Source organism: Natrix helvetica (genome assembly GCF_964273705.1).
Source record: "Natrix helvetica genome assembly, chromosome: 2".
NCBI lineage: Eukaryota > Metazoa > Chordata > Lepidosauria > Squamata > Natricidae > Natrix > Natrix helvetica.
Genome location: NC_138552.1, coordinates 10,424,133 through 10,451,944, shown reverse-complemented (window position 1 = coordinate 10,451,944; position 27,812 = coordinate 10,424,133). Strand labels below are relative to the sequence as shown.

At 44.0% G+C, this 27,812-nt stretch overlaps 1 protein-coding gene across 3 annotated transcripts in view; it reads left to right on the top strand.

The window, feature by feature from the left end:
• DYM (dymeclin) overlaps positions 1–27,812 on the top strand; it is a 287,865-nt gene that overhangs the window by 176,094 nt on the left and 83,959 nt on the right. For all 3 annotated transcript variants that reach the window (XM_081942534.1, XM_081942535.1, XM_081942536.1), the window contains exon 14: positions 25,288–25,390. In XM_081942534.1, coding sequence (XP_081798660.1) covers positions 25,288–25,390 — 103 coding nt within the window. The remainder of the gene's footprint in view (positions 1–25,287; positions 25,391–27,812) is intronic.

Below are 27,812 nucleotides of genomic sequence, written 5' to 3'. Positions count from 1 at the left end.
AACAAAAATATATAAAATAATTTGAGCTGAGCCCCCCTTTACGGAGCCTCGCGCCCCCCCTGGGGGGCCCGCCCCACTATTTGAGAAGCACTGCTTTAGGGGGTCGAGTTGTAGAGAATGTTATTATTTTTGCCTTAAGAACTTCCTTTTCATTGATTTGGTAATAAAATGCAGATTTTAATACGTATTTTTGTTTCTTGGGGAAAAAAAACAACCCAAAGCCGTTCACTGTTTTAAAGAGCTCTACGGAAAACGGGATCATATTATGTAGCATTTACCAAATGTGGAGTTCAGATCTGTTCTTTCTCTCCCCCCCCCCCCCCGCCCTCCTGTGAGAGAGATCAGGACAGCTTGATAAAACCAAAGCCAAGTCAATCTCGCATTAAACTAAACATGACATCTTTGGAAATTGGCCGTGGGCACTGCGTTTGTTGTGAGCAGACAAAACAGAATGAGGCGAGAGCACTTGCTGAGGGCTGATGCCTTCACAGAATATGCCATAATATCTTTGGGCTTTGGATCCAGTGTGTATTTTCATAGGCAAATCACACATCAACACAGGGGAAAACTCCCACTAGTCTTTAGTGAAATTCACTCCCCATAAGACAAGGATTCCCAACCGTGGCAATTTCCGTGTGTGTGTGTGTGTGTGTGTGTGTGTGTGTGTGTGTGTGTGTACACACATACATATATACATATATATACAATACAATACAATACAATAGTAGAGTTGGAAGGGACCTTGGAGGTCTTCTAGTCCAACCCCCTGCCTAGGCAGGAAACCCTATACCGTTTCAGACAAATGGCTATCCAACATCTTCTTAAAGACTTCCAGTGTTGGGGCATTCACAACTTCTGGAGGCAAGCTGTTCATGTATATATATACATATACATACATACATACATACATACATACATACATACATACATACATACATACACATATACATATACATATACATATGCATATATATATGGACTTCAAGTCCCAGAATTCCACAGCCAGCATCACTGGCTGGGGAATTCTGGGAGTTGAAGTCCACCCATCTTCAAGCGACTAAGGCTGAGAAACACTGAAGTGACTAGGCCAGGGTTGTCAAACTCGCACCCTACAATTGAGCCCAAAATTTCCGTTGCTAAGCGAGACATTTGTTACGTGAGTTTTGCTCCATGTTACGACCTTCCTTGCCACAATTGTTACGTGAATTACTGCAGTCAAGCTAGTAATATGGTTGTTAAGTGAACCTGGCTTCTCCATTGACTTTGCTTGTCAGTAGGTCACAAAAGGGGATCCCACGACCCCAGGACACTGCAACCATCATAAATATGAGTCAGTTGCCAAGCAGCCGAATGTATGATGATCACATGACCATAGGGATGCTGCAATGATCTTAAGCATGTAAAACAATCGTGAGTCACTTTTTCAGTGCCGTTCCAACTTTGAACAGTCACTAAATGAACTGTTGTAAGTTGAGGACCACCTGTATATGGACATCAAATCCCAGAATTCCACAGCCAGCATAGTCATTGCTGAAAATTCTGGGACTTGAAGTCCACTCACCTTCAATTTGCACAGGTTGGGAAACATAGACAATATACAATAGCAGAGTTGGAAGGGACATTGGAGGTCTTCTAGTCCAACCCCCTGCCTAGGCAGGAAACCCTGTACCGTTTCAGACAAATGGCTATCCAACATCTTCTTAAAGACTTCCAGTGTTGGGGCATTCACAACTTCTGGAGGCAACTTCTGTTCCATTGATTAATTGTTCTAACTGCCAGGAAGTTTCTCCTCAGTTCTAAGTTGCTTCTCTCCTTGATTAGTTTCCACCCATTGCTTCTTGTTCTACCCGCAGGTGCCTTGGAGAATGGTTTGACTCTCTCTTCTTTGTGGCAACCCCTGAGATATTGGAACACTGCTATCATGTCTCCCCTAGTCCTTCTTTCTCTTAAGCTAGACATACCCAGTTCCTGCAACCGTTCTTCATATGTTTAGCCTCCAGTCCCCTAATCATCTTTGTTGCTCTTCTCTGCACTCTTTCTAGAGTCTCCACATCTTTTCTACATCGTGGCGACCAAAACTGAATGCAGTATTCCAAGTGTGGCCTTACCAAGGCATTATAAAGTGGTATTAACACTTCATGTGACCTTGATTCTATCCCTCTGTTGATGCAGCCTAGGACTGTGTTGGCTTTTTTGGCAGCTGCTGCACACGGCTGGCTCCTATTTAAATGGTTGTCTACTAGGACTCCAAGATCCCTCTCACAGTTACTACTATTGAGACATAGGGGTACATATTAATAGTGTAATTATTTTCTATGGGGGACCATCTAAGTGTCCCAAATGTTCTGGCAGCTGAAGATGCCATATTACCAACAGTTTTGGACAAGGTAGGAGGAATGTTTCCAAATATTTATAATTTATAATCATTCTTTTAAATTAGGGCCATTTTAATATATTTACAAAAACCAGGTGTCATGAGGGGCAAAGCTCTCTAGGGATTTTATTCCTATCAGGAAAGGAACAGGACATCCTTGTCATGTCTCTGACACACACACACGCACACATCGTTGTGTTTTCCACCGAAGGGTTTCCTCTCTGTGCAACGCTTTGTTGTTAGAAATAAAAGGCGATTCTTTTCTGTTTTTGCTGAAATTGAAAAGCTGACCTAGAGGAAATTATACACTTCAAATTGAAGTAGTCTTTGATATTCCCAGAACTTGGGGTAAGGACACACCTCCACTTGAGCTTAAAATGTGTCCCCGTTGAACTTAAAGGGACATATCTGTGTGCAAATAACCTTGCTCTAAATTGTGTGCTTCGACCCTGATGTACTTGTTGAGGGGAATCAAATACTCTGAGAGAGATGGGCAGGGAAGAAATATGAAATATAAATTAATACATTTTCAACTCGATGCTATCTGCGTCGGCTCAGGATGATGGAGGAGCGATCCAGCACAATTGGAGCAAAGCACAAAGTCAGATAAAGTGAAAGCATGCGCCTGAATAACATTTATTGCAAAGCTTCTCTTTACGAGACGGTGGAATTTGCTGGAAAACAAGACAAACCCTCCAGAATTCAGAAGCCACACCGACTATGATCCATGGGCTGCAAGTTGCACCAGCCCATAATTCCCTAACCACTGTGGCAAGCAGACTTATTGCTAACTGCCAAGGTTCTCAGCTGGTGGGAAAGCCGTAATGGACGACTGAATTTGGCTTTTGTATTTCTGTAGTTGTAGATGGCAGCTTGTAGAAAACCACACAAATTGTGTGACTGTTCCCATAACATTTCACATTACATCTTGGCACAAGTGCCTTGCTCTTCGAGTTGCACGAAAAGATAGTTTGGATTTTTTGGGTTTTTTACCTCAAAAAAAGTAAAAATCGACAAACTCTTTTTGTGTTTACACCCTGCCAAAATCAGCAGCCTCCTTTGCGCCGCTAATGAAATCATCCTGGATTTTTGTGTAGATTATATGTGTAAAAACTAACAACAGAATAACAGAGTTGGAAGGGACCTTGGATGGCTTCTAGTCCAACCCCTTCCTCAGGCAGGAAACCCTAGGCCAGTGATGGCGAACCTTTTCAGCATCAAGTTGCGGCCCAGACGAGCATGCGCACACTTGTCTGGGCCGCAACCCAGAAGAGGAATTGCCCAGGGTGCATGTGCATGCCCGAAAATAAACTTCTGGTTTCCGGCATGTGCACTGGCCAGCTAATCTTCCATGTTTCCGGCACGCATGTGCGTGTGGCGATCAGCAGCCGGCACGCATGCTCACACAGGAAAACGGAAGGCCAGCTCTTCCAGTTTCCAGCACTGCCACAGGCACGAAGGTCAGCTGATCGTCGTGCGTGCATGCGCGGCAGAAACCTGGAAGAGGAACAGGGGACACCGCACATGCCAGGCGACATGGGTCCGCGTGCCACTTCAGGCACGTGTGCCATAAGTTTGCCATCACAGCCCTATTCCATTTCAGACAAATGGTTGATTAACTCAGACTTTCTGCCTGTACCACTTTTTTTGCTTTGCTCTTTGACATCTGCCGCTGAACATTGTTTAGATCGTGTTTGGGTGCAGCTTTGTTAAAAGGAAAACTCCTCTTTCTTTGTTTCTTTTCTTGTTTTCTTTCTTTTCCTCCCTCTACCCTTGTCTTGCAGTTACACCTGCCGCCACTTGCGGAGATATGTCTATGTCTTGGACAAATTGTATTTCCCCCACCAATCCCACTGCTCTACGCTGGAGCATTGCTTCTCGAGCCTCAGTGACAATGGAGAGGAACTCTTGTCTTTAACTTGCTCTCACATTCTCAGATCCTATGCTTCCAGGTTATTAACCTCTGCTCTCCACTTACTGCATGCTGCATGCCACGTGTGACCAGCCTGTGCATGAACGAAGGGGACATAGGGGTGGTGGAGGGGCAGGGGGTGGGGGTGAGGAGGCTGGGCAGCTTTCGGATTGCCAGTAACCTTTTTACAAACAAACCAGCTATTTGTGTCATGTAACGTACATACCCGCACAGTATAAAAAAGGAAGCCCATTGTGGTTTCACACTGAATAAAATAGAGCTGGGCTGGGTGTCCTTTCTTCCCAGAAATGGAGTGTAGATTTCCTTTGTAAGTGCAAGTAGTCCTCGACGAACAACCGTTCATTTAGTGATGCTTCGACATTGCAACGGCACTGAAAATAGTGACTTACAGCTGTTTTTCACACTTACGACCTTTGTAGCCTCCCCCATGGTCATGTGATTTACATTCGGATGCTTGACCACTGAGTCACATTTATGACCATTGCAGTGTCCCGCAGTCATGTGATCCACTGGGATACCAGATTTACTTAACACCCGTGTTACTAATTTAAGAACTGCAGTGATTCACTTAACAACTGTGGCACGAAAGGTTATAAAATGCAAATTCACTTAACAAATGTTTCACTTAGTAACATAAATCTTGGGTTCAATTGTGGTGGTAACTTGAGCACTGCCTGTATATGACATTACTCCTTTCCCAAATCAGCTTCATTTTCGTAGCCACGCTGGTTATTGTCTGATTAATATAGGTGGGAATAGAATTGAACCTTTCATATTTCATTACATTGTACAGCATATTTTCAAGACGGATCCTTGGTGCTCGCTGAGCTTAGCTGCTTTTTTGCAGATGTTTCATTACCAAACTAGTGTATTGATGATGTTATCTACTTTGGTAATGAAATGTCTGCAGGAAAACAACCAAACTCAGAAAGCACCAAAGTCTTCACAGTCTACAAATAGAATAGAATTGAATAGAGCAGAACAGAATAGAATTCTTTATTGGCCAAGAGTGATTGGACACACTAGGAATTTGTCTTTGGTGCATATGCTCTCAGTGTACATAAAGAAAAATAAAATAGAATACACTAATCAAGAATCATAAGATACAAGACTTAGTGATAGTCATAGGTTACTAATAAGCAATCAAATCATACTAGGAAACAAATAAAACAATATAAATATGTAAAGATACAAGCAACATGGTTATAGTCATAAATAATCCCTTTTATATTCTCTTCTATATTTTCAAGTCATGAAGAGAACTAGTTATTATTTGGAAAGTCCATATTTTCATTCCCCTAGAAATCATTTCATTCCCCTAGGCAACATTTGTTTATTTTGTTTATGTCCCACTATTATCATTTTTATAAACAACTCAGGGTGGTGAACATATCCAATACTCCTTCCTCATCTAGTTTTTTCCCCACCACAACCACCCTGTGAGATGATAGAGATGAGATAGGGGGTCTGGCCCAGAGTCACCCTGCTGGCTTTTATAGGTAAGGCAGGGTTAGAACTCATGATCTCTCAATTTCTAGCATGGCGCCTTAAACACTAGACCCGTGATGGCGAACCTGCTCTTAGGGTCGTTTTTTGCCCTCCGGAGCCTTCAGGGAAGCCTCCTAAAGGCTCCAGAGGGCTAAAACCAGCCCTACGAGCAAACCGGAAGTCTGTTCCTGAACTTCCGGTTTGCCCGTAGAGCTGGTTTTTCACGCTGCGGAGGCTTCAGGGAAGCTCCTGAAGCCTCTGGAGGGCCTCCGGGGTGGGGGAGGCTCTTTTCGCCCTCCCCAGGCTCCTATAAAGCCTCTCGAGCCTGGGGAGGGCGAAAAAAGCACGCCAAAAATGGAGGGGAGCGCTGGTTATGCGCGCTGGGGTCGTGTGCAAAGCCGTATGGATGTGGCTCGCCTGTGCACGACCCCCCTGCGCTCCCCCCGCTTTTGGCACCCGAGCCAAAAAAGGTTCGCCATCCCTGCACTAGACCAAACTGCAACCTACAATCTACTCAAAAAGCATCAGTGCTAATAACAACAGTTTTCTTTATTTTCCTTCCCCAAAGCAGCCATGTTGTATATTTCTACACTCCTATCGATTGCCACCTGCAGGGGAAAGCAAACCCACAATATAAAGCCTTCTATTTCCACATGGCTCATTATGATTAAACATTTCCCTACGCAGATGTGTGTGAGAAGAATCCACACTGTTGGCCCCAGGGGCGAAATGCTCCAAAGTTTGCTACTGGTTCGCTTTGCACGCATTTTCACCGTAGGCGCTATTGCGTAGCTCCGGTGATCAGCTGTGTGACAATTAGCTGTGCCGCGCAAACCGGTAGCATCTTTTTTACTATATGTTTGGGTGAACCGGTAGCATTTCACCCCTGGTTGGCCCTCTTCTTTTCACCAGCTACACGGAGGCCATTGTGTAGGATCCCTATTTGTCTGAGCCAATTTTTTTTTGGGGGGGGGAACTTAGGTGATAAGAATGCCAAGTAAGCAAAGAGTAAAATTCAGCTTGAGGTAGAGTTAGTAGGAGCCATTGGTGGGTTGCAGGCAGTACGCCCCAGTAAGGACGTACCAGTGCCTGCCGGGAGCACAGGGTACTGTTCCGGTACAGTGCTCCAAAGGGCACACCCACCCGCCCAAGCTCCTTATCTGTATTTGAGCTCTTTGGTGCTTACGCTCACGGAACGTACAGTGCCTGCGCGACACTCCGCCGACCAGCTGGAGCGTTGCGGAGGCGTTGCAGGAGGTAAGGATGCATGCGTGCACTGCACGTATATTCACCTGTACATGTGGGGTACGCCGGGCCCCTTTGCACCATACCGGTTGCAACGGGATCCGGAACCCACCACTGGTAGGAGCCCTGCATGTGTATAACAAGAAAAGTAGACTAGTGTAGGGAAACGAAACAGGAGGCCTGCCGGTATTTTTTGTTCCTTTCCTTAGAAAATATAGTTATGGTTGCAACTTGATTGACTAGTGGTTTGAATATAAGACTTGGCAGAGGCTAGTTGGCTAAATTTCAACCCCAATTGGACATCCCCCTTTTTTTATTTTTTGAAACTTCCAGAACAGGGGTCAGCAATCCGCGGAGCCGCATGTGGCTCTTTCCTCCCTCTGATGCAGCTCCCTGTCGCTGGTCAGCTCCACAGTTGATAGGGCTTTCGGTTAGGACAGGTAGAGGAAACATGATGCCTCACTAGGAGGAGGCTCTCTGGAAACGGACTTCCGTTTCTCCAGAATTGAACGGGGGGCTTCCGGTTAGGACCCTTGTGGCTCTTTGAGTGTTTAAGGTTGCCAACTGCTGCTCTAGAGCTCTTCCTTTCCCCTTCCCCTAAAAATTATCTTCCACGAAACCAGTGCCTAGTGCCAAAAAGATTGGGGACTGCAGCTGTAGAGTACTTGTTTCTTCTTTAAAGAGATGAAGTCAGAAGGGACAGAAAAACATATTAAGCAAATCTCACGGCAGTGGTTTTTTTGTTTTTTGTTTTGGTCTTGCTCTTATGGAATTGTTCTATTAGTCAGACTGAAATAAGTGGTTCAGATTTGGTCAATACCCAAGAAGTATGTTTTAGCAGGATGCGCTGGGAAACAATTGAATGAGTACCAGGTAGGTGCAAATGGGAGAGACTCTATCTGTTTAATTGATTATTTCCCCAAATTAAGATAAGAAATGTTTTTTTTTTAAAAAAAAACATTGACAGTATTATCGAGTTACTTTTAGATTTATGGAAAACCTTGAGGTTATACATGCTTAAAGGTCCCCCACAAAAAAACAAATAAAATAGTGCATTTGGATTCATGCTACACTCACTTTGCACATTCTTTAGTGTTTTATGATTGGTGCCAAGAATTTTGAGAGAGCAAGGGGAAAAAATTGCATGACAAAATTTGACCAGAACGTGGAGATCATCCATAATGGGAATAGTAGTATTTTGACTATGCAAGCATGTAAGGCAGAGAGACCACACAGTAAACATAAATAAAACCAGCTTGATTGTCAAGGGAAGAAAAAGAAAATATGGCATGCAATTTAAAATAGCTTCCTTTGCTCAAGAACAAACAATAGTTGCCTATAAAGAATTTTTTTAGAAAAGTATTTACAGAAGAGGAAAATGTATTGGTAAGAGAGGTTATTGTACTGTTCAGATTAAAACCAGGAATAACAAACATCTGTAGGAATGAAATCTTTCATTGAATTTATCTAAATTCAGGGTAGGTCAGGAAACCCCGATGAAATAGGAATGAAAATTATTTTCTAATACAACTCCGTATTACCTTTCTATAATTGGTACAATGGATTTAGGCTCCCAGAATTCCCTGCTAGCACGGAAGGAGGAGACAATGGAAATTCCTGATTTGAGAATCTGATTAAGGTAGACTGCTGCTAATGTGTGAAGCGTTACTTGGTCAACCTTAGAAGATCTCAAAAGGCTGAAGAATTAGAGTGGTGGGCTAGACCAGGAAGTCAAAATAGCATTTTGGAAACAAGCAATGGCAAATCACTTCTACAGTCTAGCCAAAGAAAACTAGATTAACATAACCATGTCATCACTAGGAATCAAGCCCATTTTTTGCGGGGTGGCAGGCAGGTTTTTAGTCTGTTTTAGCTGCTAAGAGGAAGAATCAGAAATGTTGATGAAGATTCTCAATCATCCAGATAGAATTGTCTGAAGGTTGTCTGAAGTTGTCTGAAGTTTGAATCATTGCAACTGGACTAATTTTTGTTGTTTCCGTATTTTTTGGAGTATAAAACACACCTTTTTCCCCTCAGAAAAGAGGCTGAAAATCTGGGTGCGTCTTATACACTGAATACAGCATTTTTTGCCTCCCGAAACCCCAACCCTTCACCAAAATGGCCGTGCATTGCCTTTAGGAGGCTTTCAGTATGCTCCTGGGGGCTGGGGAGGGCAGAAATGAGTGAAAAATGTGCCAGTTTTTGCTCGTTTTTGCCCCCCCCCAGCCCCCAGGAACACTCTATAAGTGTGTTTTTGACAAAAATAGGCCCATTTTCGTGAAAAACAGGCCATTTTTTGCTCTTTGGGGCGGACCCCCCCAGGAGCACTCTATAAGCCTCCTAAAGGCTATTCATGCCCTTTTTTGAAAAGAAAACGGGCCCGTTTTCGCAAAAAAACGCCATTTTGGGGAGGTCTGCAGAGTGCAAAAACTTTTTTTTTAAATTTGCCTCTTCAAAATCTTGGTGCATCTTATACTCTAAAAAATACGGTAGTGTGAGAGACATTTTGCTGCTTATTGTTCTGAGTGAGGCTTCTCCTGGTCCTGACAAAAACCCCTTTTATTAATTTGCTGTGAATTCTGCTCATTCACATACAGCAAAGTCAAGGGAGGATTTACAGTCACAGACCTTATCTGGCTTGGAGAGCTGCCAGGCCAATATCTGCCAAACCTGGCAAAAAGTCTCGGAGAGTTATGAACCAATTAAGCGAACTAATTGTCTCCTGCAAACTCCACTCCCCTTTCGCTCCTCTTTTAGTTCCTCTGGGAGGGGCCATCCATCATCCACCTATGGCCTTACTCCCAAGTCGACTTCTGCTCTTTAGCTGTTCCCTTCCTCTGGCAACTCTGCACATGCACACACTGGGAACAGGCTCCAGCCGCCTCACTGATGTCTTACTCTGAAGGCAGCTGATAACTGGCATACGGCTCTGGCCCCTCTCTGCCTCCGACACAGAGCCCTCATCAGAGCCTTCTCCAGACTCCGGGACTAGCCCATGTTCCTCCCCAACCTCCTCACTGCCCGAATCTACTGCCAGCTCTGCTGGCCGGCCACAACAACCTCTACATTCTTGCCAAAGAAAACCAGATGAACATATCCATGTGATCACTAGGAATCAAGCCCATTTTGGGGGGGTGGGAGGCAAGATTTTGGTCTGTTTCAGTTGCTAAGAGGAAGAATCAGAAATGCCGATGAAGATTCTCAGTCATCCAGGTAGAATTGTCTGAAGGTTTTCTGAAGTTCTCTGAAGTTTGAATCATTGCAACTGGACTAATTTTTGTTAATAGTTGGAGAGCATTTCGCTGCCCACCCAGAGCTTCCTCAGTCAAAGCAAGGCAGTTCGGCAGAGAGCCGTTGGGATATACCAGCTCCTGCCACCACCACCGATCTCATTGAGTTTCCTCCCCAAAGTGCGTTGCAAAATGTCGACGTACGTTTTGAACTAAAACAATTTTTTTAGCCCAGTTGCAATGATTCATCCTCCAGACAGCCTTCAGAAGAATCGGAAATATTTGCATTTCTAGTAACATCAAGGAAACAGAGCAGAACAGAGATGAAGCATTGCATGAGAAGTCAGCTTCTGCGTTTCAAGCGCCTGAGTGTATCGGTGGCAAAATAATAGGAACGGTATGCATTGCTGCCGTTTTAGACATTAAAACTCTGGGTAGAAGTAGAAAAGTATTTTGGCAGTTCGTATTTCCAAACCCACATTTCCTGTGACAGAACACTAATGGAAGGAGAGCTTCTTGGCAAACGGGGGACAGAACTGAGAAATCCGTAATTTCCTCCACATCCATCAGTCATACGGTTTGGACTATTAAAAAAAGGTTTTGAGTCATTATCAGGAGAGGGGAGGGGAGGAAACCCCACAGTTCTCCTTGAGAGTATCATTTCCCCTTTGGTATCTGCTTCAGTTATTTGAATTCCTTACCTTCAAGGACAAAGTGGAGCCACTAGAGTAGGGGTGTCAAACTCAATTTCATTGAGGGCCACATCAGGGTTCTGTTCGACCTCGGAGAAGGGTGTGTTGCCGGGGGGGGGGGGAGAGAGATGTAGCCAGCTTGACATCACTGATGTTGGGAGCGCCTGTGGTGGCCCAACTCTCTGCCAGTGAAAACGGGCTCCTGAGCTTTATTTTCGGCTAGGACAGCCTCCTGCAACCCTCTGCCAGTGAAAACAGAGCAGAACCGCGGACCGGTCCTTCACTGTTTCCAAGGCAGCCCCGCCAACCAGACCTAAGCACCCTGCAGGCCGGATCTGGCCCCCGGGCCTTGAGTTTGACACCCCTGTACTAGAGTAATATTTTTCAAGCTTGGCAACCTTAAGATGTGTGGACTTTGATTCCCAGAATTCCCCAGCCAGCCATCCTCTTGCGCAGCCTCCAGAACAGGGGTCTCCAACTTTGGCAACTTTAAGACTTGCGGACTTCAACTCCCAGAGTTTCTCAGCCAGCGCTGGCTGAGGAACTCTGGGAGTTGAAGTCCGCAAGTCTTAAAGTTGCCAAAGTTGGAGACCCCCTGCTCCAGAAGTCATTCCAGAGGCAGGGCAGTTTTGAAGACCCTCCAAATGTTGCACAAATACAGGGCAGGCTCAGGCTTTGCTTTGTTGGCAAGTGGCACAGTTCAGGGTGGCCTAGATAGGTGGTAGGATAGGGCAGTGGTGGGCAACCTTTTTTTTCAACTGAGCCAAATCTCGCCAAAACCACGATTGAAATTTATTTTGAGAGCCACATTTTTAAAACCAAAAATACATAGGATGGTACACTGTTTTTAGTTTCAATAAACTCTGGCATTTGAAGCACGCAAGTCTTAAAGCTGTCAAGTTACAATATCCTTGCATCCCTAACCCTTTAGGAAAAAAACCCCAAGGGGTCTTCAAACCTGACAGCTTGAAGACTTGTGGACTTCAACTCCCAGAATTCCTTCTCCAGTCATGTTGGCTCAGGAACTCTGGCATTGAAGCATGCAAGTCTTAAAGCTGTCAAGTTGCAAGACCCTTGCACCCCTAACCCTTTAGAAAAAAAAACCAGGGTCTTCAAATCTGACAGCTTGAAGACTTGTGGACTTCAACTCCCAGAATTCTGAGAGTTGAAGTCCACCAAGGGCATCAATCATATTAGCCCAGGCAGGGATCTGCAAAATTGGCTCTTAAGACTGGTGGACTTCAACTCCCAGAATTCTGAGAATTGAAGTCCACCAGTCTTAAAACAGCCAACTTTGCAGACCTCTGTGTTAGCCCAAAGCCTGGCGCTGGGCGGGCCTTGCTCCCCCATTGGTGGAGCCCCAAGAAGCAAGGAGGGAGAAAAAGAGACGGAGGCCAAGGAGCTCCTCCCCCCTGCAAACCTCTGCAGGTGGGGGGGAGAAGCTCCTTGGCCTCCGTCTCTTTTTCTCCCTCCTCGCTTCAGGATCCTCCCTAATCATTGTGGGTCGAAAAGAAAAAAGGGAAAGGGGCGCTTGTTTTGAAGTGCCCGAGAGGAGGGAGGGGAGCGGGCGCCCGGCACACAGAAGAGCCACATTAAAGTGTGTAAAGAGCCGCATGTGGCTCGCGAGCCGCGGCTTGCCGACCACTGGGATAGGGGATGGAGAATTCTTTTCTTGGAGTGACACACCAGGAAAGTCAAGTCAGCCATTTTCCAAATTTTTGACGCACCGAGCCGTAAAGGTTTGACATCACTGGGTTATGTGGATGTTAAAATAGAAGCATATAAATTGAGCATAAACCAATTTGAGTGTCTCCCTCATCATTGCATGACACCTTTAGTACAGTACATTGGATCCAGATTTAGACAGGGTTAAAGCAGACCTAATTCAATTCCAATGTAGGACTATTTTAATTATTGCTATGGACCAGGACATTAATTAAAATGTTTTTGGTGGGTATGATTTAATTGCATTAACCCTGGAATATTAAAATGTGTTCTGTCCAAGATTTTATCTAGGATATACTGTTAATACAGATACAAAGCATGGCCTGTGTTGCGTTGGATCTTCCTAATTATGAAAAAAAAATGGATCCGAACAAAACATTTGCAGCCATTCTTATGCACCCCAAGCCCCTTTATTGCACACATTTATAAAAGCAGATATTTGAATTACAGTAACCTTTCCTCGGAGGGGGAGTGAGGGCTGTCTTCAGATTCTACTGAAATATTTGCCTGGGACTAATAGTGAAATTTGCTTTCATAGCATCCTGCAGGCATTACCAGAAAAAGAGCAATCCCATCAAATTACTTTAATAATGCAGCCTCCTAATACGCAGCAGACTCATTCTGTCAAAATTTCTCTTGAGTGATTCAGACAAAATTGTGCTAGAGGCAAGGTATGAGATTACATTTCCAAAAACAAAACAAAAAACCTGTATATTAGTTGCTTCATTTCTGCTAAAAGGATCTTTTTTTAATTATACAAATGTGCCTACAGTGTGTTGGTTCAGCCACTTTTCTGCTTCCAGTGTTCCCAATGCTAAGCCTTTTGATTCGGTAAGGTATAATAAGTCTGGGCTAGCGTTCCCTTTGGGGCATTAGATTAAAAGGCCTCCTGTGCTGGAAGTTTTGGGTAAATAACAGAAGGAGAAAGAAGCAAAGGGGGGCCCAATTACAGCAGGATGTCCCAAAGGTGCTTTTTCAAAAGGCAACTGGACTTATTTTTGTCCAGGTCCTGAAGAAGTGAAGAAGATTCTTGGATGAGGAGCAAAATGTCTTCAAGAAAAAAAAACTAAAGTCCAGCTTCTTTGAAACTGAAGAAGAACTGAAGAAGAACTTCTTGGATGAGGAAGGAAATGTCTTCAAGAAAACAAAACAAAAATGCAGTTGCCTTTTGAAAAGTACCTTTGGGACAACCATAACGTAGATGTCTGAGAATCTCCAAAGACAATTACAGCAGGACTAATTCCACTCAGCTTCTCTTTCCTGATAGACCTGTTTGGGTGGATTTTTCCAGTGCTTTAGGTCAGAAAAATCAGGATTTTGCCAGGGCTGCTGTGGGAAGGCCAATTCTTATAAATTAAGAGGCCATGCAGAGTTTGTGTGTGCACTTCAAGGCAATTTTGTCCTGGCATAAAGATATTATCAATATAATCTGTTCTGCGAAAGGACATGGTTTGCTGTGCAGCAGCTGTTCCTTCTGTCCCACTCTACAGGCACAGATGCTTGAGAAAGAAGGAGCACAACATTTATGTGATACGCCTCGTTTTTTTAAAACAATGAAAGGCCATTGTTACTGTCCATTCCTATCTTTAGGTGAGAATAATGATTGTAAGAATAATGTACTAAATGTATAAGCCATCTGATTCTTAGTGATTCTAGAGTTATCTTTCCCAAGCCGATTGTCCTCCAAATATTTATTATATATGCAGGTAATCCTCGACTTACAAAAGTTCATTTAGTGACCATGTGAAGGTACAACGGCACTGAAAAATGCGACTTATGACCATTTTTCACACCTACAACCGTTTGAATCTGCGCTATAATCAGAATCTGTTTGTCCTTAAGCAGCTACTGGAGATAAGCAGTGTCAGAATGTCTAGGATACCTATCAATAATTATTGGGAGCATATGTTTTTTTTAAACATCTGTATAGAAAGAGCATCTAAGGCGGGGAGGGGATGTTCAAACTCAAGGCCCGAGGGCCGGATCCGGCCCGCAGGGTGTTTAGATCTGGCCTGTAGTGCCACCCTGGAAACAGCGAAAGACTGGTCCATGGTGCCTCTGCCAGCAAAACCAGAGATAACTAAGGCTGTGGGTGACCCTCCCAAGCTCCGTTTTCGGTGACAAAGGTTGCAGGAGGCTGTCGCAGGCAAAAATGGAGCTCGGGAGCCCATATTCCTTGGCAAAGCGCTCAGGCCACAACAGGCACCCCCAACACGAGTGATGTTGAGTTGGCCATGCTTAACCTGGCCACTCCCACCCCACCCCCCTGCGGTCAAACACAATCCTGATGCGGCCCTCAGTGAAATCGAGAAGGGATCTTGGAGTCCTAGTGGACAACCATTTAAATATGAGCCAGCCGTGTGCAGCAGCTGCCAAAAAAGCCAACACAGTTCTAGGCTGCATAAACAGAGGGATAGAATCAAGATCATGTGAAGTGTTAATACCACTTTATAATGCCTTGGTAAGGCCACACTTGGAATACTGCATTCAGTTTTGGTCGCCACGATGTAGAAAAGATGTGGAGACTCTAGAAAGAGTGCAGAGAAGAGCAACAAAGAGGATTAGGGGACTGGAGACTAAAACATATGAAGAACGGTTGCAGGAACTGGGTATGTTTAGCTTAACGGAAAGAAGGTGTAGGGGAGACATGATAGCAGTGTTCCAATATCTCAGGAGTTGCCACAAAGAAGAGGGAATCAAATTATTCTCCAAGGCACCTGAGGGTAGAGCAAGAAGCAATGGGTGGAAACTAATCAAGGAGAGAAGCAACTTAGAACTGAGGAGAAATTTCCTGACAGTGAGAACAATTAATCAGTGGAACAGTTTGCCTCCAGAAGTTGTGAATGCCCCAACACTGGAAGTCTTTAAGAAGAGGTTGGATAGCCATTTGTCTGAAACGGTATAGGGCAGCGATGGCGAACCTTTTTTGGCTCGTGTGCCACAAGTGGGGGGAGCGTGGGGGGGTCATGTGTAGGCGTGCCACACCCATAATGCAATGCGCCCCCCCAGTGCACATGCACGGACAACGCGCCCCCCAATTTTTACATACTTTTTTCGCCGGGGGGGGCGGGGAGGCTCTTTTCGCCCTCCCCAGGCTCCTATAAAGCCTCTGGAGCCTGGGGAAGGCGAAAAATAGCTTTTAAAAAGGTGAACTCAACTGGCCAGCGCGCACATGCGCGCTGGCCAGCTGACAGGGCAGCGCCTCGCGTGCCCTGACAAATGGCTCCGTGTGCCACTTGTGGCACGCGTGCCATAGGTTCGCCATCACGGGTATAGGGTTTCCTGCCTAGGCAGGGGGTTGGACTAGAAGACCTCCAACTCTGCTATTGTATTGTATTGAGTTTGACACCCCTGATCTATGGAGTCAAAAAGATGTCATAGATTTTGAAAGAATGGTGCCTCCTTCTGATTAAATGCAATCTAGGGAGAAATATTGTAGTTTTTTTTTCTACAAATGTAAACCTGTTGGCTCCATCAACAACTTCCTCAATCTTGATAGGTTCAACTTTTTCCTTGTCTTTCTTCCTCTTCTCCTACCACTTCTCCGAACATCAGGCACAGGAACAAGATGGTGGGCAGGGCAACAGGTAGCAATTTGCTGTCCTTGCAATGCCATTATGCACAATTCTGCAATTTGGGAAGTGTTATTCTTTGTGGGTCAATTAAAAAGACCAATTTCTGTTCTTGTGCAGGAAAATTTAAAAATGTGAATTTTGTCTCTGTGGTTCTTATTTGAGTTATATCTGGACAAAGCATCTGCGAATTATTATGTTTTGAATACAAGCAAAACATTTACTGATTCTAGCCATTTTTCAGGCAACACACAGGCAACAACATAATGTAATCCCTAAATAATAGGGTTAATAGAGTTTTTAAAAGCAAAGCAAATATCTTTCTGAGAAAAGGACAGAGGGAGAAAAATGAAAAGACGCATACTAAACAGTGTAATGTTTTAAATTTATCTCAGTTCCCTATTTACATTTCAAGTGACTTAGCATTCATGTTAACCACTCTGCAGTACAGTGTTTTTGGAGCACGTCTTTCCACAGTGGTTTAAGAAGGTTAGACAGAAAATTAACAATACTGAAATAAGAGGAAATGAAAACTTTTATGTTGAACTCTTCAATCTTCTGGATAACTGTATTAAACTTTGAGCATGTTAAACAACGAAGGAAGAATCCTGCTGCATTCTTCAATCATCTGTTTTAATGTGTTCCTGTCTTTAAACAATATTTACCTTCCCAGGTATAAATCTGTATACAGATAGTCCTTGAACAGAATAGAATAACAGAGTTGGAAGGGACGTTGGAGGTCTTCTGCTCAGGCAGGAGGAAACCCTATACCGTTTCAGACAAATGGCTATCCAACATCTTCTTAAAGACTTCCAGTGTTGGGGCATTCACAACTTCTGGAGGCAACTTCTGTTCCCCTGATTAATTGTTCTAACTGTCAGGAAATTTCTCCTCAGTTCTAAGTTGCTTCTCTCCTTGATTAGTTTCCACCCATTGCTTCTTGTCCTGCCCTCAGGTGCTTCGGAGAATACCTTGCCTCCCTCTTCTTTGTGGCAACCCCTGCCTTATGACCAATTGCCTTATGACCAGGTGCATAACAACCGATCAAGGTTATGACTGAGGGGAAAAGGGATTTACGACCCAGATTTTACGTTGGCAGGGGGAGGGGAGGAACGTTCACAGGTGACTGCATTTTGGGCCCTTGGCAACTGACCTGCATGTACATCCATTTGCAGTATCCAGTAGTCGTAACCACAATTTAAAACATTTTTGTTTTACAATAATATGTATTTACTTCCGGTTTCCAGCAAAAAAAAACCACCCATACAAAACCAACGGGTTTGCTTAACAGCCAGCGGAAGAAAAAAAAAAGTTGTAAAATCGGGCACAGTCATGTGATTACCCATTTTACAACCGTTGCGGCTTATAACCAAAATGGCAGGCTCAATTGTTGTGAGTCGAGGACTTGCCTGTAATCTGTTGCACTGATTTCCCGCCATTCCGAATGCAACGCAGGCTTCCTGATTCCTGCCACCTTTTCAAATGAGCGTATTCCCACTTCCTTCGGCTTCTGCCATCACACCTGCAAAGGAGATGTTGGCTTAAAAAGTGGGACATGAATCTTTTCTTTCCCCATCGGATTCTGGGATCAGTCTTCATATACTGCAGGGGTAAGCAACCTGCGGCTCTGGAGCCGCATGTGGTCTTTCATCCCTCTGCTGCAGCTCCCCGTCACCAGTCAGCAACACAATGTTCAGAGGAGCTTCCAGGGGCGGGAGGGCGGGAGGAGACTCTACGGCAAGGGGCAGATTTTCCGGTCAGCTCCACAACTGATAGGGCTTTCGGTTAGGACAGAGGAAAAAGGATGCTGTGCTAGGAAGAGACTCTATGGTGGGGAAACCGGACTTCCGGTTGGCTCCAGAATGGAACGGGGGGCTTCCGGTTAGGACCTTTGTGACTCTCTGAGTGTTTAAGGTTGCCGACACCTGCTCTAGTACAGGGGTCCCCAACCCCCAGACTGCAGCCCACTACCAGGCTACGCAAGTGGCAGGCTGGAACAGACAAGCAAGCGTGCGCAGCTCAACTTGCTCACTTGCACGACCCTGTCGCGAATAGGCCACAACCGGGCCACCGAGCTGCAAAGTTTGGGGATCACTGCTCTAGCGTATAGTAGCTGGAGGTTAGGATTTGGCTGTTGAGTCTGGTTTTGCATAATAAACTGAAGTTGTGAAATGCAGACATAAAGTCGTAAAATTGGCGTATCCCCTGCCAAGTATATAAAAGTCTTTGTTTTTCCAAAGCTATCGCTTTTAAAAATGCTTGCTGCAGTTGTAAGATCTAAATACGTTTATCCAACATTTGGAACCCATTTTTGTTTTGTCATTATATAAAAATGCTGACCCTTTAAATCCTTCTTGGATACCCATTGAATTCAGAATTATACGTTCTTTTTCAACCAACAACAACAAAATGCGATGAACTTGTTGATGGATTGATTTAATTTGCGAAAGAGTGACTGTTTTCATTTTAAAGTCATGTTTTGCTGATTTTATTTCAGTTTTCAGAGAACATATCATGTTCCTTGTATGGAAATGAGATGAATTTCCACAGAAATGGAATACGGTGTCAATCTAATTAGCGGAGTCCCTTGGGCTCCATACTTTTTGTCAGAGATAATAAAGATGGGGAAAAAAACTTTCATAGCTTTGGTAGCATGAGACAAAGTCTCTCTTGCTCTTTCTGGCCAGTTCTTTTTACTGTCTTAACATGATCCAGAGCTCACTTTAACAGCAAATATTCACAACTGATTGAAGAATATTGCAGGTACCTTAGTTTGTTTTGGCCATGTTGCACACTTAATCTCCTAGACATAGCTAGGAAATTGGAAGTGTGAGGGCTACAAAGAATAATTGTCCATGTTTTGATGAAAAGAAAGGAACTTAAAGGATTAACATGACACATATGGCTCCCACAGAGTCTTGAGGGGTTAGATAGTCCTTGAGCCCAAAATTTCTGTTGCTAGGTGAGACATTTGTTAAGTGAGTTTTGACTCCATTTTACGACCTTTCTTGCCACAGTTGTTAAGTGAATTACTGCAGTTGTTAAGTTAGTAATGTGGTTGTTAAGTGAACCTGGCTTCTCCATTGACTTTGCTTGTCAGCAGGTCACAAAAGGGGATCCCACGATCCCGGGACACTGCAACCGTCATAAATATGAGTCAGTTGCCAAATGTCTGAATTTTTTTCACGTGGCCAGAGGGATGCTGCAATAGTCGGAAGGGTGAAAAACAGTCCTAAATCACATTTTTCAGTGCCATTGTAACGTCGTATGGTCACTAAATGAACAGTTGTAAGTTGAGAGCTACCTGTATCTCATCTCCAGGCTTGTTCCGTTAAAACCTCGTCCCCTTCCAATAATTTTTGGTTCCGCAGTGCCTCTGCCAGCAAAACCGGAGCTCGAGAGGGCCGCGTGTGGGTCCCCCTGAGCTTCGTTTTCGCCGGCAGAGGTTTGCAGGAGGCTGTCCCAGGCAGAAACGGTTCAGGAGGGACGTGCGTGAACCCCCCCCCTCCCGGACCTCTATTTTCACTGGCAGAGGGTTGCAGGAGGATGTCCCAGCCGAAAACAGAGTTTGGGAGCCCGTTTTCGCTGGCAGAGCCCTCAGGCCACCACAAGTGGGTGTTTTAATTGTTTTTTAATTGCCTTTTGCTGTTTTTAATTAATTGATTATTTATTTATTGTGTGTGTATAATGCTTTTTGTATATCTCCTCCTTGTCATTTATTTGTTATGTAGTAAATTGTAAGCCGCCCCGAGTCCCTTGGTGGAGAGCGTGCGGCATATAAAAATGATTAATAAATAAATAAATAAATAAAGTGTGCCCCCAACACAAGTTATGTCATGCTGGCCACGCACCCCCCCCCCTGCTTCCCCCCCCCCGAGGTCAAACACAACTCTGATGCAGCCTTCAATGAAATTGTGTTTAACACTCCTGTTCTAAATAAAGAGCTTAACTCTTTTTATTTTCCATACACTAAACATAGTATATAATAGTGGTCATTCATTTTATAACTCAATGCTGTTTCTTTTTTTTCTTTTTTTTTCTTTTTCTTTTTTTTGATTGAGTGGCTTGAGAGACTTCATTTAAGCAGCAAGTCTTTATCTGAGATCTATATTTTGGGGTTAATTGTTAACTTTGGTGAACCACTTTATTTAATGGCATTGCATTTGTAGATAGGAGAAAAATAATTTCTTGTGAGTTGTTATTTGAAGGAAAGGGAAGGAGCGCCTCTGTTTTCCTTCTAACTGCAAACACCATCAGAAAGTTGTTCTCCTATGAATTAAATTGTTTGGAAAGCTGAGCATGCTTTGATCAACCTGAGTAACAGGAAGGATTGGTTCAAACAAATAGCTCCTAGCTTCTAAATTATGCTAATATTAAGCCTTCCAAATGCTGTGGTTATTTTACAGAGAAACATGTGGGAATTGCGTTTGTGGTTTGTGAATATCGTTCTGTCCTTTTATAAAATTGAATCTTTGTCTTTGGAGCTCTATATCTTGTGATATATGGACTGCACAAAAGAGACTCTACAATCCATAAAGCAAAAACTCAAAAACAATCTTGCGAATTCTACTATCCTGTTTCCCCGATAATAAGATCTCCCCGAAAATATTGCAACACAGCAGCAGCCATGAGGTGACCATGCTCGCCTCTTCCTGCACCTCAAAAATAATAAGACCTCCCCGTAAATAAGGCCAAGCATTTATTTCAGGGGTCAGAAGGGGGGGTCTTATTTTCAGGGAAACACGATATATTCTAAATAATGTTTACATGTAGTCCTCAATTTAGGACCACAATGGATCCCAAAATTTCTGTTGCTAAGCGAGACAGTTACCTGGATTTTGCCTCATTTTACGATCTTTTTTGTCACTGTTCTTAGATGAATCACTGCAGTTGTTAACTTAGTAACAGAGTTGTTAAGTGAGTTTGACTTTCCCACTGACTTTGCTTGTCAGAAGGTACCAAAAGGTAAATCACATGACCGCGGGACATTGCAAGCATCATAAATATGAGTTAATTGCCAAGCATCTTAATTTTGATCACGTAACTATGGGGATGGTGCAAAGGTCGTAAGTATGAAAAACGGCCACAAGTCACTTTTTTTAGTACCATTGTAACTTTGAACTGTCACTAAAGGAATTATTGTAATTTCAGGACTTTGTGTATTGACGGTTGAGTTTGAATAAGTTATGTGCTCTTTTTCTTGGACTTATGCATAATTAAGATACATTCAAATTGATACACAGTAAAATAGAGATAGAAATGATAAGTTTAACTCCTTAACTGGTTCTCCTGGTTCACATTCAACCACATTTCTCCCACAAAGCTGCATTTTTCTTTCTGAAATTAATTCTCCACCTTTTACTGACACATACATAGTTTTCTTGGTAGTTTTTGGCAGAGACAGTTAGGTCCAGAAAGTGATAAGAAACCAGTAGTCCCAAAGGTGCTTTTGTCAAAAGGCAACTGGACTTTCTTTGTTCTTGAAGACAGTTTTGCTTCTCATCCAAGAAGCTTCTTCAGTTCTGATCGACTTGAAGAAGCTCTTGGTTCTTGAGTCAGAACTGAAGAAGCTTCTTGGATGAGAAGTGAAACGTCTTCCTGGAAAAACAAAGTCCATTTGCCTTTTGAAAAAGCACCTTTGGCGCAACCATGAGCTGGATGACTTGAGAATCTCCAAGAAATCAGTAGCGTTTATCCAATTTGAGGAGAACAATGAAAATGCTACTGACTTCCGGAAGTATGGAAGCACTTGTAAATCTTTTGCCAACTTTCAGGAGCATCAAAAGTTGATAAAAACCAGAGCTAAGTCAGATCCAGGTCAAGGAAGGAACAGGATCTGTAATCACTACAAATCAAAGGTAGTATACAGCTGGTTCGCTCCAGTTCAGGCGAACCAGTAGCGGAGGCTGCAGGAGACTCGGCCCACCTGCCCCGACGTAATGTGTGAGCACTGCGCATGCACAGAAGGCATGCATGCTCACATTTACGAACTGGTAGGGACGGTAAGTGAATCCCACCGCTGCTGCAGATGTATGCTACCAGAGATATTTTTGAAACTACACCTGTTCCAGTGGTGGGTTTCAAAAATTTTTAGAACCTCTTTTGTAGGTGTGGCCTGCTTTGTGGGAGTGGCTTGCCAGCCATGTGACCGCATGGGAGTGGCTTGGCAGTCATGTGACTGGGTGGGCGTGGCCAACTTGTAAATGTGGTAAAATTCACTTAACAACACTCTTGCTTAGCAACCAAAATGTTGGCTCAGAAACTCTGGCATTTGAAGCACGCAAGTCTTAAAGCTGTCAAGTTACAAGACCCTTGCACCCCTAACCCTTTAGAAAAAAAAAAAACCAGGGGTGTTCAAACAGCTTTAAGACTTTAAGGTTTAGATAGGACTCTTAGAGGCGGGTGGGGCAATTGGTGAGCCAGCCAATCAGTGAGCGGTGGGCGGGGCAAGCGTGGTGCGGACAGGCGGGGGGAGGGAGCTGGAACCGGTTCTAAACGGCACGGTAGATTTGTGGAATCTCTTCTATAGAAGAGGTTAGAACTGGCAGGACCCCACCCCTGACCTGTTCCCATGTCTTTATCTCTCTTAGAGTGTGAAATTTGAATGCCTTGTTTTTCTAAAATTAAAACAGGCAGTCCTGGACTTACAACCATTCGTTTAGTGACTGTTCAGAGTTCCAATGGCACTGGAAAAAAACCCAGCATGGCACCGTTTTCACATAACCATTCCAGCATCCCCGTGTTCTCATGACCAAAATTCAGACCTTTGGCAACGTGGCATGCATTTATGATAGTTGTACTGTCCCATGTAATTACCATTTGTAACCTTCCCAGTTTATGTCTCCGTTTGCGACCTCCTGACAAGAAAATCAACAGGCAAGCCAGATTTACTTAATGACCGCATGATTCACTTAACAACAGCAGTCATTCACTTAGTAACTGTGGGGGGAAAGTTCGTGAAATGGGGTAAAACTCACTTAACGAACCACCTCACTTAGCAATGGTAATTTTGGTCTCAACTGTCATCGTAAGTCGAGCACTACCTGCAAAAAAGCTCTGGGTTTCAAGTTTTATTTCTTTGCTTTATTCTTTGACTGAAGAGTTTGAAAGCCCACTCCCTTGTGACACTTTTGAAGGCCTAAAAAGCTCACTATTTTTAAAGGCTGCAAATGGAGAATATAAGGCATTTTTGATAACTAATATATGGGCGCAACTAAAGGAAACTGTTAGCAGATTTATCATTTTTCCACAAGAAGATTTTGCTCGGTTCTGCAGGAAAAAAAGTAGGGCTGGCTTTTGAATTAGATATATTAACATTAAGCCTTGGTTCATTTAAAAAAAAACATTTGTGGTAGGTGGATATTCTTTTCAGCCACCGAATGTCCTAAAATTGTGCCCAAAAAGTCAGAATAAATGCCCAACTTACTGTGATAACAGGGACGATGGGAAATCTCATGAAGAAAAAGGGCTATAAAGGACAGGAATTATCCAAATTCTTTAGCTTGAATTGTGGCTCTGGATTAATTTATATTTGCAGTGCACTCACTTTTTCTTTCATGCTGTCCAAACACAAGTCTTTGTCCTGTGAACAACTTTACTTTCAAAATAAATACGTCCTTTACAACAGGGGTGTCCAACCTTGGCAACTTTTAAGACTTGTGGACTTTTCCTCCCAGCTTTGCTGGCTGAGAAGGGAATTCTGGGAGTTGAAGTCCACAAGTCTTAAAGTTGCCAAGGTTGGAGACCCCTGCTTTATAAAATTCAATTTCTGAAAAAAACACTTTATAAGCTTTTTTTTTGGGGGGGGGGTTACCTCTGTAAGGCAGAACGTATAGCAGTGATGGCAAACCTTTTCAGCACCGAGTGCCCAAACCGGAACACGCGGCACGTGTGTTCATGCGTGCACGCCGGACAGTGGTGTGTTTCACATTTTTTTAGAACCTCTTCTGTAGGTGTGGCCTGCTTTGTGGGAGTGGTTTGCCAGCCATGTGACTGGGTGGGAGTGGCTTGCTAGCCATGTGACCAAGTGGGAGTGGCTTGGCAGTCATGTGACTGGGTGGGTGTGGCCAACTTGTAATACATGGTAAAACTCACTTAACCACGCTCTTGCTTAGCAACCAAAATATTGGCTCAGAAACTCTGGCATTTGAAGCACGCAAGTCTTAAAGCTGTCAAGTTACAAGACCCTCGCACCCCTAACCCTTTAGGAAAAAAAAAACCCAGGGGTGTTCAAACTTGACAGCTTTAAGACTTGTGGACTTCAACTCCCAGAATTCCTCCTCCAGTCATGTTGGCTCAGAAACTCTGGCATTGAAGTGTGCAAGTCTTAAAGCTGTCAAGTTACAAGACCCTTGCACCCCTAACCCTTTAGAAAAAAAGCCCCAGGGGTGTTCAAACTTGACAGCTTTAAGACTTGTGGACTTCAACTCCCAGAATTCCTCCTCTCGCTCTTCATCTTGATGTGTGGACAGGCAGGAGGGAGGGAGCTGGAACCGGTTCTAAACAGCACGGTAGATTTGAGGAACCTCTTCTATAAAAGAGGTTAGAACTGGCAGGAACCCAGCCCTGACGCTGGAGCACCGGAAACCCAAAGACCAGCTGGCCAGTGCGCACATGCCTGTTTTTTAACCATTTTTCTGGGCCATTCCGGCTGTTTTTTGGGGGCATTTTTAGGGTGTTTTCCGGCGCTCCAGCGCCTGCAAAGACCAGCTAACTACCCTGTATGTGCACACCAGGAACCAGGAGAGCAGCTGATGACGGCGCGCTTGCCCACAGAGAGAGCTCTTTGTGCCACCTGTGATAAGTGTGCCATAGGTTCGCCATCGCAGGCCTATAGTAGTGTTTCTCAAGCCCGGCAGCTTAAAGATGTACGGACTTCAACTCCCAGAATTCCCCAGTGCATACATCTTCGAGTTGCCATGCTTAGGAAACATTGGTCTGTACTAAATTGGCACCCCTGCTTCATAAAAACAGAACGATCGACTCCTATGAAAACAATATAACGGTTTTTCCTTCCCTTCCCCTCCAGCTTGTTTTCGTTGTTGTCCAAAAAGCACAACAAAGTTTTGGAACAAGCCACCCAGTCTTTGAGAGGTTCCCTGTCGGCTGCGGATTCTCCACTTCCAGATTATGTGAGTATCGAAATATAATCTTTTAAGGAAGAAGTCAAAAAATACATCCCCCTCGGTTTGCACAAGTCTGTTCAAAGAGTGTGAGAGCCTAGCAACAACCATCACCAAAATATAGGAAGTTTGGCTGGTGACATCATGTCTGAAACTCACGAAAGGTATTTAACCAAAAAAAAAAAAACCTTGCAAGGCAAAATGGTGATTTTCAGCAAATGCTTTACTCTCGTTTTCCTATCTTGAGCTTTTGCAAATGGTTCCCATTGCAACGGGGAGGAAGAACACAATGGGCACAGTATGATAAAAGAGTGAAGCTTCTAGCATGCCCTTTAAACAAGCCTCTGTCCAGTGGTGGCGTTCAAATAATTTAACAACCGGTTCTCTGCCTGGTTGCTGGGTGGGCGTGGCCATGGTGGGCGGGGTCTAGGCAGTCTCCTGTACCATTCTGGGAGCAAAAACGGGCTCCAGAGGCTCTCTGGAGGCTGGAAATAGGCCGTTTTCATCCTCCATGGGCCTCTGGGAGGCCCGTTTTCCACCTCCCTGGGCTCCACGCACCCCCTGCACTTACCTGGGTTCCAAAACGGGCCACATAGGAACTCCTGGGAGGGAAGGGGCGGGATGAGGCGGGACCAGCCAGTCATCAGAATTATTGGTTCACCCAACCGGACGTAAAATTAACATCCGGTTTGCCCGAACCGGTCCGAACTGGCTGAAACCCACCCCTGCCTCTGTCCCTAGGTAGCAAAAGGACAGTTTGGTTTCCAATTTAGCATCAAGAGCCAATTTGTGTTGTGATTACGTCTAGAAACCGGGAGGGTATGAGTTTTAGTGCCACCTTTGGGCCAGTCACTTACTCTCAGCCCTAGGAAGGTGGCAATAGCAAACCACTTCCAAAAATCTTCACGAAAACTGCAAGGACTTGTCCAGGCATTTGCCAGGAATCAGCATTGATTCAAAGGCAGGGAGGGGGGGGGGGGGCAAGATTTGGTTCAGAATCTACTTTGGCGCTTCTGGAAATATCTTAGTTCATCACAGCCTTGGTTTTCCTCTTCTCAAATTTGGGGAAGGGGGGCGGCTTGGACATTCAAAACAGTATTGCTGCCCCTGGTCACTTCTGCTAAGTCTGGATGAGTTGGCTACAAAATCATGAGTTACTTTGTTGTTGTTAGTTGCGAAGTCGTATCCAACCCATCGCGAACCCATGGACAACGTTCCTCCAGGCCTTCCTGTCTTCTACCATCCTCTGGAGTCCAGTTAAACTCATGCCGACTGCTTCAGAGACTCCATCCAGCCACCTTATTCTCTGTTGTCCCCTTCTTCTTTTGCCCTCAATATTTCCCAGCATGAGGCTCTTCTCCAGGGAGTCCTTCCTTCTCATTAGGTGGCCAAAGTATTTGAGTTTCCTCTTCAGGATCTGGCCTTCTAAAGAGCAGTCAGGGTTGATCTCCTCTAGGACTGACCGGTTTGATCGCCTTGCAGTCCAAGGGACTCGCAGGAGTCTTCTCCAGCACCAGAGTTCAAAGGCCTCCATTCTTTGGCGCTCAGCTTTTCTTATGGTCCAACCTTCACAGCCATACATTGCAACTGGGAAAACCAGAGCCTTGACTCTATGCACTTTTGTTGGCAGAGTTACTACAGTTGCTGATATATATATATATATATATATATATATATATATATATTTTAAAAAACCCAAACATTGATCCAAAATAAATCTTGCAAGTGGCTGACTTAGCAAAAACTGGGCACGTTTATGCATCCCATTAAAAATATGGTTTGAGAATGGATTGTTTTATTGTCTATTTCTGATGAGAAGGTTTTATTTTATAAAGATGCAAGGTTGTAGCATTGTATTCGATGCCTAGATTAAAATGCAATTTTTAAAAACGATTATTTACATGCATTTCTTTCTTAACTCCAAATCATAATGAAATCATTAGTTTTATTTGGCAGGGAGGGGAAGAGTTCCACCCAAATGTATTTATTTATCATTTTCAGGGAGTCATGGCACTGCAGAGTTTGAATCCACTGAGATATTTCATAGAAAGATTCCTAAGTAAGTTTTTAGAAGGAAAAACAATTTCTGTGCTGCAAGCCAGACTGAAATCAGATTTAACAGAACAGAATAACAGAGTTGGAAGGGACTTTGGAGGTCTTCTAGTCTAACCCCTTGCTTAAGCAGGAAACCTTACACCACTTCAGACAAATGGTTATTCAACATCTTCTTTAAAACATCCAGTGTTGGAGCATTCACAACTACTGGAGGCAAGTCGTTCCACTGATTAATTGGTCTCACTGCCAGGAAATTTCTCCTTAGTTCGAGGTTGCTTTGGTGAATACATGGATCCCGTCTTCCTTGTGGCAGCCCCTCAAGTATTGGAACCAGTTACCATCCCCTCTAGTCCTTATTTTCAGTAGACCAGACATA